Source organism: Sinocyclocheilus grahami, unplaced genomic scaffold, assembly GCF_001515645.1.
Source record: "Sinocyclocheilus grahami isolate Dianchi unplaced genomic scaffold, SAMN03320097.WGS_v1.1 scaffold690.1, whole genome shotgun sequence".
NCBI lineage: Eukaryota > Metazoa > Chordata > Actinopteri > Cypriniformes > Cyprinidae > Sinocyclocheilus > Sinocyclocheilus grahami.
In genome coordinates this window covers 85,530-106,407 of record NW_015505869.1, presented here as the reverse complement: position 1 = coordinate 106,407, position 20,878 = coordinate 85,530, and the positions used below count along the sequence as shown (strand labels likewise).

At 35.5% G+C, this 20,878-nt stretch overlaps 1 protein-coding gene across 1 annotated transcript in view; it reads left to right on the top strand.

Annotated features, from left to right (window-relative positions):
* Positions 1-3,087: 3,087 nt before the first annotated feature.
* Positions 3,088-20,878, top strand: part of LOC107559530 (polypeptide N-acetylgalactosaminyltransferase 13-like) — a 69,124-nt gene continuing 51,333 nt past the window's right edge. Inside the window, exons 1-3 of the mRNA XM_016243389.1 lie at positions 3,088-3,497; positions 9,860-10,104; positions 19,897-20,065. Coding sequence (XP_016098875.1) covers positions 9,963-10,104; positions 19,897-20,065 — 311 coding nt within the window. The 5' untranslated portion in view covers positions 3,088-3,497; positions 9,860-9,962. The remainder of the gene's footprint in view (positions 3,498-9,859; positions 10,105-19,896; positions 20,066-20,878) is intronic.

Sequence of the window (20,878 nt, the reverse complement as noted above, 5' to 3'; positions counted from 1 at the left end):
TGACATTGCAGTTTATAATTATCCTAACAATCATATAGTTTCTGTCATAGTAGTATATTTCTGAACATTCCTTCGGCAAATACTGTAATAATCCAGTGAGTGTTTGTTTGAGTCCTGCAACAGATGGGATGACCCACACACCATCAATCTGGGATTACAAGAAGAGACAGAAGCAATGGAGACAGACTGCATGCTTAGAAGAACTGTGGCAACATCTCCAAGACACTTGGAGAAATCTGAAATGCTGTAAAGTAAGGATATTTTCAAAAATAATGTCATATTTGATCAATTAGGGTAGAGTGGGGGAAAATGCCCCCCTGTTTTTCCCAAAATAACCACAAGATAAAGTCAAGATCAATTTGTATTGTAACTATGGACTACGTTGACGAGAGTGATGTAGAAGTTTTCACCATGAAGCTTACACTGGTGAGAAAACGGATTTCACAGTAAATGATCTCATTTTCAGCAGTAAGAAAAAAAGCGTTTTAAAGCTTGTTGTTGTGTAGAACATCACAGTTATATATTATATGAGAACAGTAGGGCCTGTACGTAGATAGAGAGTATGTGTTATTCAATAAAAATGTAATTATATTTTCAGAATGACATAATTTTTTTTTTCAAACATAGTCTGGGGGTTGAAACGCCCCCATTGAGCAATTACTGTAGTTATTCTGTTCTGAACATCAAATCCTTTGTTTCCCCATCACATGTATTCTAACTAGTTGGTTGGAAAAAATATATATATTTGGATTTTATTTAAAAAAATTGCTTCAAGTTAGCATCAGGTTACTTGCCAGTTAGCATCAGCTAACAAAATGTTTCAAATAGGCTATTATAATTTTGTAATTCATAATTATAGATTATATTATTTTTAATTTTAAGCAACAACTGTCTGTACTCTGATTTTGCTGTAAATGTTTAAAGCAAATCGCTTTGTCAGACTGGGGACCCCCCATAAGTGGCGTAAAACGCCCCCTTGGTACAAATTAAATTTTTGTTAAAAATCTAATAACATGAAAATGCTGGACATTTTTCATACTTTGTTTATAATTTATGTAATTGTCACTAAAACTATGATAACTTTTCTGAAGACATTTAACTTTTGTTTCACAGAAAGAAAAAAAATTACACAGTACTTAAAGGTATTTGTATGACCACACTTCTCCTTTAAAACAACTTATTTTTACTTTAAAGATGCATGGATCTCAACATTATTTATGCAACTGCAGTGTAAATGCAACTGAGCTGCATTAAATATGTTACCCATTGGAAATCAATGCAACCTAACGTCTCTCTCTCTCTCTCTCTCTCTCTCTCTCTCTCTCGCTCTCTCTCTCTCTCTCTGATGTGTAGCGTCTGGACTACTCCAACACACAATATATATTTTGTTAGCTAGCTTTCACAAATACTTTGTAACACCCCAGGACGCCGAACAAGACCCTGGTTTCATGGTAACCCGATACATTTACAACCTTGTGGAATGCGAGCCGGCTCTCATTCTGCTTTCTCCAGAAACAAGGGGTACAAATGCACAGGAGAAATGGACTGTTCTACTAATTAATTCATAGGAAAACCTTTTCTTTGAATGAACACACATTTTCTTCAGGCCATTGTGTGTATTATTGCTGTTTTGTATTAATCTGTTGTATTATAGACTATTTTTATTCGTGCTTACGATAAACCACTCATTCATATAACCTTACATATAGCTTGTTTAGTATCTATGAATTCGCCTTCTGATGATCTAAACAAGAATGTATATTATTTGTTGGTACGTAGGCAATATATTAGTGCCCTGTGTGTGTTTTATCATTTCGTTTAATATCCCATCAGGTCCAGATGCTTTTTTGAGTTGTAGGTTTTTGATTTTTTCTTTATCAGTTATTGGGAAATCTAATAGGTTTTGGTTATCTTTGATGGCTAATTCTAGTTGTTCCAGTTGTTTGATTGTTTGATTTTGCTTACAGTTTGTGTCTGTTTGTACTTTATTAAACAATGTTTGGAAATGACTTTCCCATATTTCTCCATTTTGTATTGCCAATTCTTCATGATCAGTTTTTTTCAGATTGTTCCAATTTTCCCAAAATTGGTTTGTGTTCACTGACTTCTCGATGATTGTCAGTTGTGTTTGGGTGTATTGTGCTTTTTTGGTTCTGAGCGTATGTTTGTATTGTTTTAGTGTTTCACTGTAAAGAAGGCGGATCTCTGCATTATTTGGATCCTTGTGTTTCTGATTTGACAATGTTCTCAGTTTTTTGCGAATAGTTTGGCAGTCTTGATCAAACCAATTTTTGCCATTTTTGGGTATTTGATTTTTTCCATTTTTTGTTTTCAATTTGAATTGTTTTGCTGATTTTTCAAATATGTAATTTATATATTTGACCACAAGATTGACACCCTCATTAGTGTGAGCATAGGTGCTATTTAGAAAGTTATATATCAGCGCTTGTATTTTCTCTCTCTCTCTGCGGTTACTTTATCATGAAGTCCGACCAAACAGTAGAAGATGGGAAATGCTGTACATTTTTTAATATCACAGCGTCTCGTTTCTCTTGCATACAGCAGGTGCCGCTGCTGTGCCTCAAATTTTTACTCTGGACAACAAATACGCTCCATGTATGGCGATGTCTTACCAGGTATGCATGGAATGAAATACTGTAATCATTATAGGTTAGGCTACGAAACATACGATACTTGATCAAAATGTCCTCAAGTAAAAAGGATGTGAAAACAGGTGATGCAATCAATTAATACATAGCATGCTTATTATTTCTGCAAATGATAAATGGGAATGGATTTTATGGATTAGGTGGTTTTAATTAAATACAACAGAGCACCCATATATTTTTGTAACGTTTAATCGCTGAAAGAAACCACGAGTTTTGTTGACATTATCCAGAATCTTAATGACTTATTATTATTCTGAATGACTGGTAATAATAATAACGCCGTGCATCAGAAGTGCACTGTCTTATTCCCCAGCGAGAGAGCTGTGATTAGAAATAGCCTACATGTACCAGATGTCCTCGGCGCACTTGCGCATTGGTGTCTTAGATGGACACGCCTCTTGTCTCCAGGCATCCCAAATCCTAAAGCCCAAGCGGAACGATACCGACATCATATGAATCCATTTCTAAGAGCAGGGACATGTTTCTTCAGATGAAGACCTGGCAGGCGACACACAGCTCCAGCTTCCGCGTCTGATTCCAGGGATGACATCTGGCCAGTGATGCAGTGAGGCTGAATGCATGCAGCATCATTTGTCCTAGAGACAGTGCTGAAAGGGACAGCTCGAGATTTTGGGGCTCAATAAATCCGGCCTGTTATTTGTATTGATTGACTGATTTATATTTTACTGGGTCTATGTCGTTGTTCGGTGTTCACACTCCTAACAAGAGATACATGAAATCGTATTGGAATTATAAATAAGAGGAAACAGACGCAACACGTTGTTGGCTGGTCATCAGGAGCTCAAGGTGTCGTTCAGTCTTCATTCAGTAAGTACAGAAGTGTCATTGCCTTACATGTAAAACACTTCCTTAAATAATAAGCGCACATGCCAGCATATGTCCTGACGATCCAAAACCAAAGACATACAGGCTAAAGACCCCGAAAAAAATAAATACAATTATATATTAGCATGCATACTAATATATATTTATATTTATTTATTTATTTTTTTTTTATTATTTTTTTTTTTTTTATGGGTTAACAACTAAACTTGCGCTTTTGGGGATTGTACAATTTACAAATGCACATTTACAAATCACCGTAGCCTGACTGACATTTTAACCAATTTCATGATGAGTGTTGATCTTTAGCACGTGACAAGGTACAGATGCTAAAAATAGAGGTTAATTCAGGATAACTGGGACTTTCTTTTCTTAGTCATCCCAGTGTCAAAGAAGTGGCCCAATTTGCTTGAATTTACTGAGCTGACAAAAGAAACTGTTCTTAGTTGAAAGAAAATCAAAACCTTTTTTGAACATTGTGAAAACTCATGCTTTCTCTCTCTCTCTCTCTCTCTCTATATATATATATATATAATATAAAGTTGGTAAAAATTAGATTGATTTTTTTTGGATGTTCAGAAAATGTAGTTTTTATAACTTCATTTTATTCAGAGAGAAAAATAAAGTAGCCTTAGGCACCTGATGTCATCATTGTTGTGTGAATCTTAACAGGTGTGTTTGTGTCATCTGATGCACAGATGTATGCAGGCCAGCATGAAAAAAAAATGTCTTACGGAAACATCTTTAACTTGTGATGTGAAAGCAGCTCATTCAGGAATTCAAGCACAAAAGAAATAGTACAATTTACAAATGCACATTTACAAATCACCGTAGCCTGACTGACATTTTAACCAATTTCATGATGAGTGTTGATCTTTAGCACGTGACAAGGTACAGATGCTAAAAATAGAGGTTAATTCAGGATAACTGGGACTTTCTTTTCTTAGTCATCCCAGTGTCAAAGAAGTGGCCCAATTTGCTTGAATTTACTGAGCTGACAAAAGAAACTGTTCTTAGTTGAAAGAAAATCAAAACCTTTTTGAACATTGTGAAAACTCATGCTTTCTCTCTCTCTCTCTCTCTCTCTCTCTCTCTCTCTCTATATATATATATATAATATAAAGTTGGTAAAAATTAGATTGATTTTTTTTGGATGTTCAGAAAATGTAGTTTTTATAACTTCATTTTATTCAGAGAGAAAAATAAAGTAGCCTTAGGCACCTGATGTCATCATTGTTGTGTGAATCTTAACAGGTGTGTTTGTGTCATCTGATGCACAGATGTATGCAGGCCAGCATGAAAAAAAAATGTCTTACGGAAACATCTTTAACTTGTGATGTGAAAGCAGCTCATTCAGGAATTCAAGCACAAAAGAAATAATAAAAAAGAAAGAAATAGGGCACAATCAAAAGGCCATGTTTGAGGTTTAGTGAGTTTCTTAAGCTCTAAAACATGGTGTAGACATTAGGGTATGTCATAAACCGCTTCTTTGTCTTGTTTGCTAATTTCAGTAGCCTACTCTATGACCAAAACATGTCAGCAAATATGTGAATGATCTCACTGCACATGCATTCAGTTGCACAGGTAAGGCAACTTGTTCTATGTGAGTTCTGCTTTGACACTGAGACAATGTCTTAAAATTCTGCATTGCTAAAATAGTCACTTTGTTACTTGTAAACTCTTAGCAAGCATGTCAAATAACTATGGCTCCAAATGAACAAGGTCTCATTCGCTACACAAATGTGCATAACAGACTTTGCAAAGGCCCAATGTTAAGTGAAAGCCTCTTAATTAAGACCCAATCAATGCTTTCCTTGGGTTTTGGGTTTCAGGAGACTAATGATAATAGCTTAGAGGTAACGGTACACCCCAGTCTGAAGGGCTGAGTTTTTAGACTTTAATCTGAATCTCTAAAAGAAATCAAACAGTGCAGGCATTTAAAAGCAGAGGAGCCTGGAATATTTCAGAGAATTCAATTTCACACTCATTATTTTGTTCATTTTGAAACGTCTCAAAGAAAATGTGATTACCTTTTACCAAGTCTACACCAGATAAGACTATCACGTTGCATCAAAAGTAAACCCATCATAATCAATGAAGTTGTCTATACTGGAGTCCCGAAAGAAAACAGACGCCCGTTCTATTTCTGAAGGACTGCACATTTGACAACAGGACATATAGATTTGAAATGTGTGCACTGATGCATCCATACAGGCTTAAGACATTGCATTGAATTGCTTAAATAGATTTGCCCAGCAGTGACTATGTAGCTGTGAAAGTTGTTTTTAAGGGGTGTTGATAAGTTGCTAAGGTGTTCAGGTTGGTTGCTAGGGCAATGGTAAGCAGTTGCTTACTGGCCCAGGTCAAAATTGTCTGCTTCCAGAATTGTGTACTTTCAGACATTTTTCATTCGTCCAGTATTTTTAATCAGACAAATGCAGCCTTGTTGAGCATAAGAGACTTCTTTCAAAACCATTCAAACATCTTACAAAACCTAAACTACAGTAAAGATGTAAAATGTAAAATAAAGTGCAACCAACCACATACCGATGTTTTATTTTGGATATGTTTTAGATCCCTTAATCCTACCCCTCAACATATTGTAACAACTGCATTACTAACTATTAATAAGCAGCCAATTAGGAGTTTATTGAGGGAAAAGTCGTGTCACCAGATTGTCTTCTTGAACGAATCTGTCAAGCATGTCTTTGTTAACAATCCCTATTTAATTAGAATTAAATTAAAGGTGTCTTTGTTACAGTGTAATTATAGCCTATGTTTAAATACTGATTAATATTAACTAACTACATGTACTGGTTAGGGTAAGGATTAGGGTTTGGTTTAGGGTACACTGTAAAAAATAAGTGTAATTTTAACTGTAAAATTTTGTAAAAATGATACGGAAAAAAACCCTGTTAATAGGTTAACAGTAAGTTCCCGTACTATATACAGGGAAAAACTGTAAAAGATCTAACCAGACATTTCATGTAATCTTACAGTAAAATGCTGTTAATTGTACAGTTTTAGAAGTAACAAAATAACAAATCAATGTATAATTTACAGTCAAAACCTGTAAACTGATATTCCCAGAACTCCCTGCATGACACTCCACATTTGAAAGTATTTTGTTTAAATAATCATGTTTTTTTTTTTTTTGTTTTTGTTATTAGTTATGTATATTTGGGCTTTATGTTACATCTTCTGTTGTTTAATGAGAGTTTAATGCATTATTTAAGTATCATATGTGTTACCATGATGGTGTTTTGTGTTTGTATGAATGACTCTGTGCACCTTCTATATATTAGCGTGTACTTCTGCTTGTGGCGAAGCTACTTGTGATGAGCTTTGATTCTTCATGTGGCTTTCTCTTTTACCACCTGCATTATTATGGTGGTTGTCAGTATGTTAAAGGTACAACACAGATTTTAATAGCAGAGTGCGTTATTGAATTTACTGGTTTACATTAAAATGTTCCTGTTTGTAAATTACAGTTTTATACTGTAAAATGTTATTTTTTTTGGCCGTAAATGTGTTTACAGTTTTTCTGTATTTTTTTACAAAATTATTCTGGCAACCACAGCTGCCAAAATTATTTTGTAAAAACTACTGAATTCTAGTTATTACCTAGTTATTGTAATTACCATAATAAGTACATAGTATGTACATGAGGAACAGGACTGTAAAATAAAGTGCCCCCATGTGGTTTATAAATACCAATAAACAGCCAACATGCTAGCAATATGCATGCTAATAAGCAACACGTTCTGTCAGGACCACTATCATCAAAGATGATTGATTATTAGCATACAGTTTGGATTGGCGGTATGGTTCCGTTCTGGGCAAGAACTCCCTGAGGATCCATGCAGGGTAAACAGAACAGAACCAAGAAGGCTGAATCCTGACTGACAGAGGAGGAGCTGGGGATGGAGGAGGGTAATTAGCTATTGAGCAATGCGAACACTGCTGATAATACTGAGGGACCTTATATATGAATGCTTAGATAGGTGTCGTATTTCCATAGGTTGATGGGGATCAGCTGAACGTCAGCTGATGCAAGCTTGACTAACGTGACCTGCCAGAACTAACGCTATGCTAGATTTAATTGCGAGAATAGGTCCTTAAAATAAAGTGTTACCGACAATCTTTCATCATGTATTTATAATTTGTACAGATCTTGAACAGGCCAAGGACAGTTGATCATGTAGTCTAGTTGCTATTCATCATGACTGGAGCTTTTCAGTGGTTTGTTGAGGCCTGTTAAATCAGTTATTCCTGAGGGAAGTTCATTCTGGTGCCACTGCAGCCCTGGACAGCCGAGCAGATGCTCAACAACATTTGTGATCAAATCTGAGATTACAGCCCGTTTACTTGAGCTGTGAGATTCTTTTCAGTACTAGTTAGCCCTATTTTATTGCATGTTGATTTTTATATTGTTAGGGAATTTGGTAACACTTTCTATGAAGCCCATATTTATAATACGTTATAAGGGTATTCTTAAGGCATTATAATGAATGCATAATGCATTATAAAAATAACCTTATATGTTGTATCATGTTATAAATAATCATAACAACAATTATAATACATTATAATGCTTACGCATTTGTGGTTATAACTTTTAAGATTATGATTATTTATAACACACAATGAACACCATATTAAATCGACTTTTGCATGTATAATGGACTGTATGTCTTGACATTGTTTATTTAAGATCTGCACAGTATCTTACTACATCTTGTAAGTGGTTAGGTGTTGAGTGTTATTTGAATGTTCCCTGTGAGGCTAATATTCATTTTAATGTGAGCTAGTTAATAATTTCAACTGAAAAAAAAAATGCAATGTTTATATGTTAAGTTACATTTAACTTTGATGGTCTCCTTAGTCTATTGACTATAGGCAACTTTGCAACTGCATGTCAACTAACTCTCATTAGAGTATTAGTAGGCTTAGGTTAAAGTTAGGGTTGGTAGAATGTTGACGTACTTGCAAAGTTAGTTATAGTCAGTTTGTCTGTTGGGGAACCATCAAAATATAGAGTTAGCATATATTTAGCAGACATGCTACTAATACGCCAATGACTGCTAGTTGACATGTAGAGTTCCTTATTTGTGTATAGCGCTACATTTGGGACGCAGCTATTTTGTATTGTCAAATATATTTAAGAATGTTCGTTCCATCAGCGGCGATCGCCTCATGGGCAGCATGCCGACGTTATTGTTATAGTATTAAATATTATAATTATATCTCTCACATTTTGCAATGATTTCAAAGTAAAAAGTCCAGTAAATGGCGTTAAAGGCGCATTTGAAACAGATGAATGTGAAATCTGGCACCTTTTTAAACTGTTAGTTGTTGAATGTATCCCAGCAGTTTGGAAATCAAAGTGCCATGAGTGGCGCTAAAAGGTTTATGCTGTACCGGGTGAGCTACCGAGCAAGTTTACTACATCAGAAAAGCTGTACATATGGAGCTGGTTATGTGATGCAAGTATCGAAATGTATTCATTTACAAATGCACTTTGGAGTACTATGGTAAAAGTGGTAATCTGCTCAAATCTGCACTTGTAATTTGAATTTATGTGAAAAGGAATAAAGCTTGTTGGTGTACCACAGTCTCTAGTGGTAATTTCAGCTGGAAACTGTAATTAATTTTATAGGTACGTTTTTGGAGTTTTGCTAAAATGTAGGTATGTTAAACAGTTGAGTTACCGTTTTTGAATCGGCCTAGAAAATCACAACTTTTAATTTTCCGTCGGTCTTAGTACACAATGTAACTACAGAAGAGTCAAGTTTTAAATAGGAAAAATATAGAAACTCTTTGGTCATTTTTGAGCGAGATGCTAACAGTCTAATCAGATTCAATGATCTATGCTAAGCTACAGCAAAAAGTGCTACCGCCAGACCCGGAGATCGGCTGAATGGATTTGAAAACGGTAAAACTAAACTGTTTAACTCTAGGGGAGCTGGAAAATAAGCCTATTTTCAAAAATAGTGGAGTGTTCCTTTAACCAGAGAGAAATGGGAATGCATATTGCAAAATATGAAGTGCATTTTGAATGTTGGACACTTAATATTTATATACTTGCATACTCTATAGTCAAAAATGACCTGTTTGAGAGTGTTTTTTGCTCCGACTTTTACAATGAGTAGATAAATGACACTGAACAGAGAATCAGGGTTTACTTCAGACTTGCTTATTTTACTGATCTGACTTGGTCTCTAACTCAGTTTGATGTTTTGGTATGAATCTTTTCTAAAGGCTAAATGAATAGTGTATCTGCTCTACATAAGAGTTTTGCAAAGAAAGATCCAACCAATATTTATGCTTTTCTTGCCGTCTTTCAGTGGGATGACGTCTCAGAGTGTGTCCTGTCACATCGCCCCCTGCCCCATCTCCTGTGTCCCTCTCATCTGTCCATCTGTGGGGTCCTGACGCCAGCAGGGGCTCATGAGACGCTTTGTGTACTGTAAGGTGGTGCTGACCACCTCTCTGGTCTGGGTGCTAGTGGACGTCTTCCTGCTGCTGTACTTCAGTGAGTGCAACAAATGTGACAACAAGAAGGACCACTCACTCCTGCCTGCGCTCAGAGGTGAGTCTGACCGTTTAACAGAACACAAAGTTTTATTATTTACCTGCAGGGGTGCAGGTATCCACTCTTCATACTTTCTACCTATAGCAGCAGGAGCAGCGAGTGTGCCTTCAGTGCAGCTGGAATTGTTATAGAAGAAAGAAGGATTAAAACTAGGGCTGCCCAGACTAAAGATTTTTCTAGTCGACTAGTTGTTAATTTAAGCCAACTAATTACACGTTTATATTTATTTTAATTACTTAAATATGTACCATAATGAATATAGCTTGCTGCAAAGCACCGACAAAAGTAATGAGTATGAATATGTCAGGGAAAAGAAATAGTAAGGAGATATTTTAATTATTTATTAATAAACTAGTGCTTTCTCTTTCAGTGTCAGCTCCCAAGATAAAGCTCTGCAGTACAGTGATGCGCCTTTAGAGAGCATTTTCATATGGATTACATAATGAGAGTGTTTTTGTTTTCGATTTGAATTGGTTTGTTTTAAAGTAGACATTTCAATATCTCTGTAGATATATTTCTCATGTCATTTAGGCAAGCACCCTATACACTATGTTTTTGACGTACTTGCAAAGTTAGTTATAGTCAGTTTGTCTGTTGGGGAACCATCAAAATATAGAGTTAGCATATATTTAGCAGACATGCTACTAATACGCCAATGACTGCTAGTTGACATGTAGAGTTCCTTATCAACAGCTGTCTAAAGGGTACCATCAAAATAATCAAACTGATATTACAATAAAAATAGCTCAAAGCAAATGTTTACACATTACACATTCATCTGATCTTATGGCTGTTTGAGAAAAAAAATATTACTATTATTATTATACTTATAAGGGGTCTTTGATTGCTTTAAGTAAAGTAGCATAAGAAAGATGGCAAGATATGAGACTTATAATACATTATAACTATGAGAAATATAATCCATTGTAACTTAAGTGGATGCAACATGTTCACTGTGTGTTATAAATCATCATACTCTTAAAGGCTATAACCACAAAAAAGTTAATATTATAATACATTAAAACTGATTTTATGAATATTCATAAGATGATATAACATATTATAAAGTTTTTTATAATGCATTATGCATTCATTATAATACCTTAAGAATACCCTTTAGACCACATAGTTTTATTATCTACCTGCATGGGGTCCACTCTTCATACGTTCTACCTATTGTGCACCTGCGATAGCCTTGTGGACAGCGTGCTGACAAATACTGCTGGTGTGCTTTGGGCGTCCTGTGCAGTGTTGCCAAGTCCGCCGTTTTCCCGTGGAAGTGGGCTACTTTAACACTGTTGCCGCGGGTTGTTTTTCATGTCCGCGGGTTGAAGCTGTTTGTTATAATGTAGTTATAATGTAGTTTACTAATGTTAACACATCAAACCTTGTTGTAAAGTGTTACCTTTTAAGATATATTTCCAGTTCAACATGAGTTCACAGCTTCTGTCTTGTGCACAATAATGGATTTAAATGGGAAGTCTGTGGGGAATGACACTGAACAGGATAGCTGTAAAAATACACACTACTTCAAAATTACAGCCACAGGACTTTTATAAATAAATACTAATACTACAACTACTAATAATACAAATAATAAACACTAAATAATTTATGCAAGTGCTTTAACAAGCTGCAGTTTTCCGTTTTTAACCATCTGGAATATCTTGTCCAAATAGACTTCAATTTAAGGGTATTACTGCAAACATGGTTGTTTTTTATTTTTAAAAACTGAGGGACAAATCAAAATAATTTTCTCTGGTAAGCGACAGCACATTACAGATGCTGTCCATACTGTATTTTGAAGATTAATCATTCCTTTAATAATATTGCAGGGGAACCCCACCAAAAAAAACTTGTACTTTACCCTCCAGAAACATGATTGGGCTAGTTTGGGGCTAGTTTTGAGTAGCGATTGGGTGGGTTTTCTTGTGAAAACCTGGCAAACCTGGTTCTGAGTTTGAGATGTAATATGTTTTGCAATGTATTTAAATTGCTCTATTTTATACAAGTAATGTCTGTGAGGGCAAATGCCAACCTTGCAATGCATCGCCAAGTTTGAATGTGCCAAACACACATAACATTTGAGAGCTATGACAACATTTTCAGTAAATAATGATTTAACTACTGGTTGACAGTACAATTTTTAATCTAATAGATATCACCTTACTTCCCCAGTCCATTTTTACTCACAATTTGTACAGTGTCCCAACTTTTTTGGAATTGGGTTTATAGTATATTAAGACAATAGTTTAGTATTACAAGTTTTCTGGAATGTAATGTTTAAATATGCATTATCTAAATAAATATGCACTATTGCACATACATTGCTAGAACATTTGGTAAATCCTGGTCCAAAACCTACTAAATATTTCAGTTAAAGGTTTTTACATTAAAAAATAAGTATATTGCTTTAAAGGGAAACTTTAAACTTTAAAGGGACCCCCCCCCCCCCCCCCCCCCCCCTCACAGCACTTCTTTTGACTGTATACTATAAAAAAAAAAAGTTGCAAGTTTTACACAACATAAGAGTAATCATTCCTTTAATAGATCATAATATGGGTATATTTTTTCCGTTTATTAAAAAAAATATATTTTTTAAAAGGGAAACTTTAAATTTTAAAGGGCCCCCCCCCCCCCCACCAATGGTTCACAACACTTCTTTTGACTGTATACTATAAAAAAAAAAAGTTGCAAGTTTTACACAACATAAGAGTAATCATTCCTTTAATAGATCATAATATGGGTATATTTTTTCCGTTTATTTTCCTATTTGAGAATGAAATGACTCGTCATTGTTTTCTGATCGTGAAATCTCCTGAAGTGTGCTCACCAGCTGCTCATTTCTTACTGTTTAATTCCAGCACTATCAGATCCTCACTTCAACGCTTTGCATGGTAAACAGGTTTAACTCGTACCATAAGCTGCTTTCAGGTTTAGATGTGGTCCTCCAACCATAATCACAGTCTTTCTCGAAACCTTTAGAGCACAAGTACTGTACATCAAATGCCTTGTTATGAATTTAGATTCTATGGTCTGCCTGTTGCCTCTAATAAAGTGGACAAAACAGGAAGCCTGTGTCTGTCTGAAATACAATCTGTATCCATGCATTCAGGATTTAATAATGGCAGGAAAGCTATTAGGGTATTAAACAGTCAGGTGAGGTCTAAGCAGCCACAGTGCTGAAAGAGCAGGGCTTAGAAGCACTGCAGTCTGTCGGCTATTTACGCTAGATCATTTTTTATGAGGTCGAGCCAGTTTGAAGATCTTCTCTTATTGAGGTTATCGGCAGTGATTAGCTCAGCCCTGATGGCGAGGGGTGGTTATCTAAAGGTTAAGGACCTAACACAGAACTTGGAAGTTCGGTTTCAAGCAGGGAATTTTAATACATTTCAGTAATGCACATACAGTGCATGTACCAAAGAGCACTATAATGATTTTGGATCCATAATTGCTTGATAATTATGATCTTTATCTCTTTGCCTGATTTCTTATTACATATTAATTCTCCTAATTAGTTAGATAATTACAACGTTTAACTTCATTGGCTAGCAAATATCTTAGATATAAAATGTAATTGGCACAGTATATCTCTGATCTTCTAATATGAATATTTCCCTATTTTGCCTAATAAAATAAATGTGAAGAAGAATTCCACTTCCCCTGGCAAGCAGTGAATAGTTTATACTACTTCATAATGCAGAACATTGTGTAAACAAACAAACAAATAAATAAATAAATAAATCAGTGTTGTGAGCAAGAGCATAGGGTTTATTCTGACATTAGTGGGGATAGCAGCCTCATTTTTGCATTTATGATTGACATTTGACAGCAATTTCATGCCTTCTAAAACAGAATTTAGCTTTCTGTACCTCACAATAGAAAATCTAAAAAAGTATACATATTAAAAAAACAACAACACACACCTTATTTAGGAATTGACATTAACGTTAACATTAAGTCACTAAGGTGACTAATGTTGACAAGAACCAGACAGTTTAAAATATAATTAATTTTAAATTTATTTTGTCTAAAGTGCAATTATCCACATCTCTCATACATCAACATCAGAGTACATGTATATAATATATGGAGAGCACTTACAAATGGGGGGTGGGGGTTCAAAGACACTGTACATCATTTTATTTCATTTTAATATTGAAAATATGTTGGACCAATGAAGAGTCTGGAAAAAAAAAAGAACTCAATTTTGATGCACATAAACCGCACACTTTAATTTTGTGCATATTCAAGCTACCAGTTTACTTCATACATTAAGTTTAACAACATTAAGTTGAAGTTAATGTGTGTAAACTATCATTCAAATGAACTGTGGACATATGTTTAATCACATGTTCTTACTCTGTCCATAACGTCTTTAAAAAGACTGCAGTTTTCTAGCGTATTTTCTTTAGCTCCTAAGGTTGGGTCAGCGGTGTGATCTATTTCAGATACTACCAAAAGTACAACCGCAGTGGTTACATACAGTATAGGCTCAATTCTGGTAACACCAATTCTTACTTTTACTCACTAGTGGCTTATTAGCATGCATAGCATATTGGCTGTTTATGAGTACTCATAAAGCACATGCCTTTTTCTGCATGACAATATTTTTGACCCTTTAATCCAACCCCATACCTAAACTTAACAACTACCTTACTAACTATTAATTAGCAGCAAATTAGGAGTTTATTGAGGCAAACGTTGTAGTTAATAGTTAGTTAATACTGACAATTGGTCCCCAAACTAAAATGTGACTAGCACTGCAGTCCCTATTAATACGAGTTTGCTATATAGGGGTGTTTTAGCTGGTTTGGATGTTCTAGGTAGTTATTTACTCACTGGCCCAAGACAAAACAGCAACCTAAGCTCATTGGGAAAGTGTGCCTGTGGCATCATTTTTGCAAAATGATACTACGTTGCTTCTTGCACATCGTGCGACACTTTCAAAGTATAACATCCTGTGAGCGGAGATAAAAGTGTGTTTACTTTGATCAAAAATAGATGATCGTGAATCTGGCAACGTTTAAATAAATTCAGTCTACTTCAGTCTTCATTTCTGCTGTGCAGCACTACACTTCTTACATCTGCAGAACTCAGTCTACTGAGACAGATCTTCAGATATCCTGTCCAGGGAAGATCATTTTGCTTTTAGTCTGTTCATAACCTTTAGTTTGTTTTTAGCTTTACTATATATGCAGCCAATTGTTCTGTTATTCTCTCTTTAAATGGCTGTAGTAGATGTATCAGAGAACACAGAGACTGCGTCAAATATGATCTTATTGCTAAATAAATACCATACTGGGATCAATGCAGAAATGCAGTGGGGAATTGTTAATTGCCACATCATCAAGTATACATCACCCTCTTCCCAGACTGCATTTTAAACTGAAGATGCAACAGCTTTACATTCTAATAAAACCAAAGAAATGGTGCATAATGGACATCAATTATTTAATGCTCTTTTATACATCTTTACGAATAACTGCAGGGAATCTCTTTAAAAAGGTCAGATAGGCTCCGTTCCAAAACACAATGAGCTGCCTACATCTGCATTTCCTTTCCGAGGCAGCATCTTAAAAGCTGGAATACGTTACACGATTTTTGCCAAGACTTTTTCTCCGATTTGTAGTCTGGACGAGTCCATGCTAGATGCTGAAATTCAGAGTGAGTTTGCAGGTTTTGTACAGTCTGAGTTGACAGATTTCACAGAAAATCACGTAATGCATGATGGGTAAAGTCTCAGACTTTGATTCCATTCAGTCAGAGGATATCGAACATGTTGAGATGATTTTAAAACACAGGGCAAGTAATTAAAGAACACAGATGCTGCCAGCTCACATCCATAACGATCAACCCAATATATCAAGGACATCACAAATTAGTGCTGGGTCACAAACAAGCAGAGCCGATGATAAAATAATGTGTGTGAAATCTAACAACACAACCGCAAGGTGGGTTAAGACATGCTTTCTTTGGGGGTGTTAAATAATGGAGCAAATAACTGACAACCACAAACCTTAGTTAATCACTTTGCGTGATTCATTTAAATACTCTCCTCCTATAAATTTTGCGAAGTTGGAAAGTATTTGATGCATAGTGTTTTAAAATCTGTTTCTGCTTTTTTTAATAGTCGTGTAGTGTATTCCAGCCTTAACTTAACTTTAACCTTAACACCTTATTGACTTGGAACTAACTTTCTTCAACTATGTCTGATATCTTGGATTACTTACAGTATTTTCTTTTTTACTCAATGCGGTACATTCGAGCACAGCACATTGTCTTCTCCACAAAGGCTACAAACATTGCTAGCTTGAAATTTGTCCAAAACGTGGTGGCTTTTGCATTGGGATTGTGACTACGATGCCTTAAAATGCTGCTTATGGAGGCAGCTCAATAGGTTTTGGAACAGAACGATTGTATCCATCATGGGACAATGCTTCCAGATTTATTTCAATGAGATGATATTATGGGCTGTCCTTGTGCCCAAATGGATGCTATTTTTGGATTAAGCAGCTAAGCAAGACAGCAGTGTATGAGGGTATATCAAATCCCCCGGTGTTCTGCTTTGAAATACTGTGAAGGTTGAGGAGAGACGTTAAGAAGCAGTGCTGCAGAGTTTCATTCTTGCCGTTATTGTCTGATGAGTTGCTCTTCGTCATACTGCAGTCACAGCACTCCCGATTATATTGGCGTGTTTTGCTGCACGCTGTATCATGTGCAGTTCTCTGTCAGTATGCATAAAGCAGGGTGATTTTGCCTAAACCTGTCTATGCAGACGTCCAGGTTCACCCTGACCTCTTAACTGAGAAGCCCATCAAATCAGACAACTATTAATGTGGCCTGTGATTGGCTGTGAGTGGTTTGGATTGAACCCTCTTAACCTGATCATCCGCAGATGGATCTATGGCTCTGGGAGAGCTGAGAATATTGGTTTATACATGGAGACGGTGATAAATATAGGTGACAGAGAGCAGTCTCTAAAAATATTGTAGAATATAAATCACTTAGAATGCATCCTAGTATTGTGGCGGTGAGTTTTGCATGGGGAAAATGATGAGTTTGTATCTGTTGGTGGTTTAATTGATTAATTTGTTCTTGTGTTTAGTTTTATAAATGTTATTTCCTAGTAATCAGCTGCACGGCGGTCTGTAGAAGGTTGATAGTCCTTGAGACGATTCACACAATTTTTAGTCCTTGCAGACATGTGCTACTTTAGAGTTTTAGAAGAGCATCTTCAGTACCGAAGGGGAAACATGGGCTTAACCCTATAAAGCCTACTGTATTATATTTGAAAAATTAAATTATCAAAAGATTGTCAAAAAATTATCTGTTGTACATAATCTACATGCCTTCTGTTGACTTGCCTGATTGATAGTTTTTACTTGTTAACAAGTACAAGGCCTTTTAATATAATTCTAAAAAATATTCAGGTGGTGATGCATGTGTCTTTTTGCTGTGAAATGTTTACTGATTTTTATAAAGTAAACATAAGAATAACTTGCATATTTTTAGTGATACAGTAATACTACACTGCATTTACTACACTACAAAACTATAGAGCTTTGATCATAAAACGAAGCATTTAAATATTGTCTTACTAATATTCACATGCATTTTGATATAATGTTATACAAATGTGATCGATTTACTTTTAATAACCATCAGAATTTCATCTTACATTTTGGCCATATAAATATCATCATCTGCATCAAATTGCATATTTATGCTCACTTTGTGCCTCTGAATAAAATTGAGGTGTTTTTGTTTCCTATATCATACTATATGTGACCCTGGACCACAAAACCAGTCTTAAGTGTCAATTTTTCAAAATTGACTTTTGTTAGGATTAGACGATATTTGGCCGAGATACAACTATTTGAAAATCTGGAATCTGAGGGTGCAAAAAAATCTAAATATTGAGAAAATCATCTTTAAAGTTGTCCAAATGAAGTTCTTAGCAATACATATTACTAATCAAAAATTAAGTTTTGATATATTTACGGTAGGAAATGTACAAAATATATTCATGGAACATGATCTTTACTTAATATCCTAATGATTTTTGGCATAAAAGAAAAATCAATAATTTTGATCCATACAATGTATTTTTTGCTATTGCTACAAATATACCCCAGCGACTTAAGACTGCTTTTGTGCTCCAGGGTCACATATGAGCCATTAAAGCCTGATGTATCAAATATGATACAACACAAACACAGCAGGGGTGGCGAACTCCGGTCCTGGAGAGCCGCAGTCCTGCAGAGTTCAGCTCCAACCCTAATTAAAACTCACCTGCCTGTAGCTTCCTAATAACCCTTCAGGCCATTTTTAGCTTGTTCAGGTGTGTTTGATTAGGGTTGAAACAAAACTCTACAGGGCTGCGGCTCTCCAGGACCGACATAGAGTATGTGTTTTAATACATTTTTGGCAATTATTACATATAGTCCTTTCTTTCTATGTCAGTTCTGAAATATTTCAGATGCAAATGTAACTAATGTAACTAATGTTACGGTTACTGATGAGGAGTAACAAAACTCATGATTAAAAAATGTTGAGTGTGTTTTTCTGAAAGTGTTCATGTGGATTTGCTTGCTGTCTTTGTAGTCTCTGTTTGATAGCCGTGTTAAGTTAGATTTCAAGGACAGAAAGTGTCTGTGTTGACAGATCCTATAACATGGATCAATGGTTCAGAACGCTGCTGTCAGTTTAGATGGGTTTTACCTGCAGCAGAGCCACTGCAAATCTGCTTTGTGTTCAGTTCAAACCACATACAGGTACGTCAGACAAACGGACAGGTGTGCTTTTCTGAGCTTATTCATTTTATTTTGTTATATTATGATTCATTTTAATATTATTTATATTAACTTGTATATTCATTTGAATTGATACATTATGGTTATTTTCATTTCCAGCCTCTTTATCTTATATCTAAGTCAACATGTTTTTGCAACCAATTTTATTTCCATATGTGAAGTAAACTTTAAATTAGTGCTGTCAAACGATTAATCGTGATTAATCACATCCAAAATAACAGTTTTTGTTTACATAATATATAGTATATGTTTGTGTGTAGTGTATATTTATTATATAAATGCAAACACATGCATGTATATATTTATATATTTATATAATACATATATTTGTATATAATATAAAATATAAATATATAAATGTATATACATATAAATAGCTTCAAAATATATACTGTATGTGTGTGTATTTATATACATAATAAATAAACACAGCACACACACATATATTATGTAAACAAAAACTTTTATTTTTGGGTGCGATTAATCGCGATTAATCATTTGGCAGCACTACTTTAAATATTGATGTCCAAGTGAAAAAGGACGCTCAACAAGAAATAATGAAAGGCGGGATTCATTATATACAGTACATTGGGAATTAATTGGACGACGAGAATGAATGTCTATATGACAGAAGGGTTTGTAATGTTAGCTGAAATAGAAAGTATAGTTTCAGAGGCAGAGCAGGTTATTGCACAATAAGACCAAGACTGCGAATTACGACATTTTGGCTTTAAAGTGCATATTTAATATGAAGATGAAAATAAGTTAGATCAACTTATTACCATAAGAACTATTAGCATGGGAATAGGCATGGTGATTGCACATTACACCTTTTTAGATGTCATAGCTGACACTTTTCTAACAAACCGACATGAGAGAAAATGTGGAATAAATACATGGGCACATGTTTTGGATACTAAGCACGGGTTATAAATAATTCACACAGACTGCCCTCCCTCTTTCTGTGTTCCAGCGGTGATGTCCCGCACCCATGTGGCACCGGGTGAAATGGGGAAGGCTGTGGTCATTCCCAAAGATGAGCAGGAGAAGATGAAAGAGCTCTTTAAAATCAATCAATTCAACCTTATGGCCAGTGACATGATCGCGCTCAACAGGAGTCTGCCAGATGTTCGGCTGGACGGGTGAGTGCGTGTGTGTGCGTGTGCGTGTGTGTGTGCGCGTGTGTGTGTATGTGTGTGTGTACAGACAAATGCTCCATGATCACATTAATGACACTAATCACAGGATCCAATCAGCGGCCACGGCAATCTCAACAACACAAATCAACATTCATTAGGAAGACAATGACAAGAAACACAAATATAATTTTTATGTTTCTTTTTTCATTTATAATAAGCAATAATTTGTTATCCTCATACAACATGGTATGTGAAGGTTTTGTGGCTACACTCTTAAAAATAAAGGTGCTTCAAAAGGTTCTTCAAGCGATGACACAGAAGAACCATTTTTGGTTCCACAAAGAACCATTCAGTCAAAGGTTCTTTAAAGGGGTCATATGGTGCTTTTTTAAAGATCATTATTTGGTGTATTTGGTGTAACAGAATATGTTGACATGCTTTAATGTTCAAAAAACACATTATTTTTCAAATACTGTACATTATTGTAGGTCCTCTATGCCCCGCCTCTCTCAAACGCTTCGTTTTCTACAAAGCCCCTCCTTCCGACAAGCGCAGTCTGCTCTGATTGGCCAGCTGACCAGTGCATTGTGATTGGCCGAACACCGCAAACACTCGTCGAAAAGTAACTTCCCTTACCGTAATCGCAGCTTCATCTTTCAAAATAAATGCAAAGACAGTAAATAATGTCATTAGTTTTACCATCAGTTCAAGCCCGAAAGGGGAACAGAGTCACGTGACAGACACAGTGATGAAGCTGGTATATGTTTGCAGTACACAAGCCACGGTTAAGACAGCTGACTCCACTGTGATGTGACC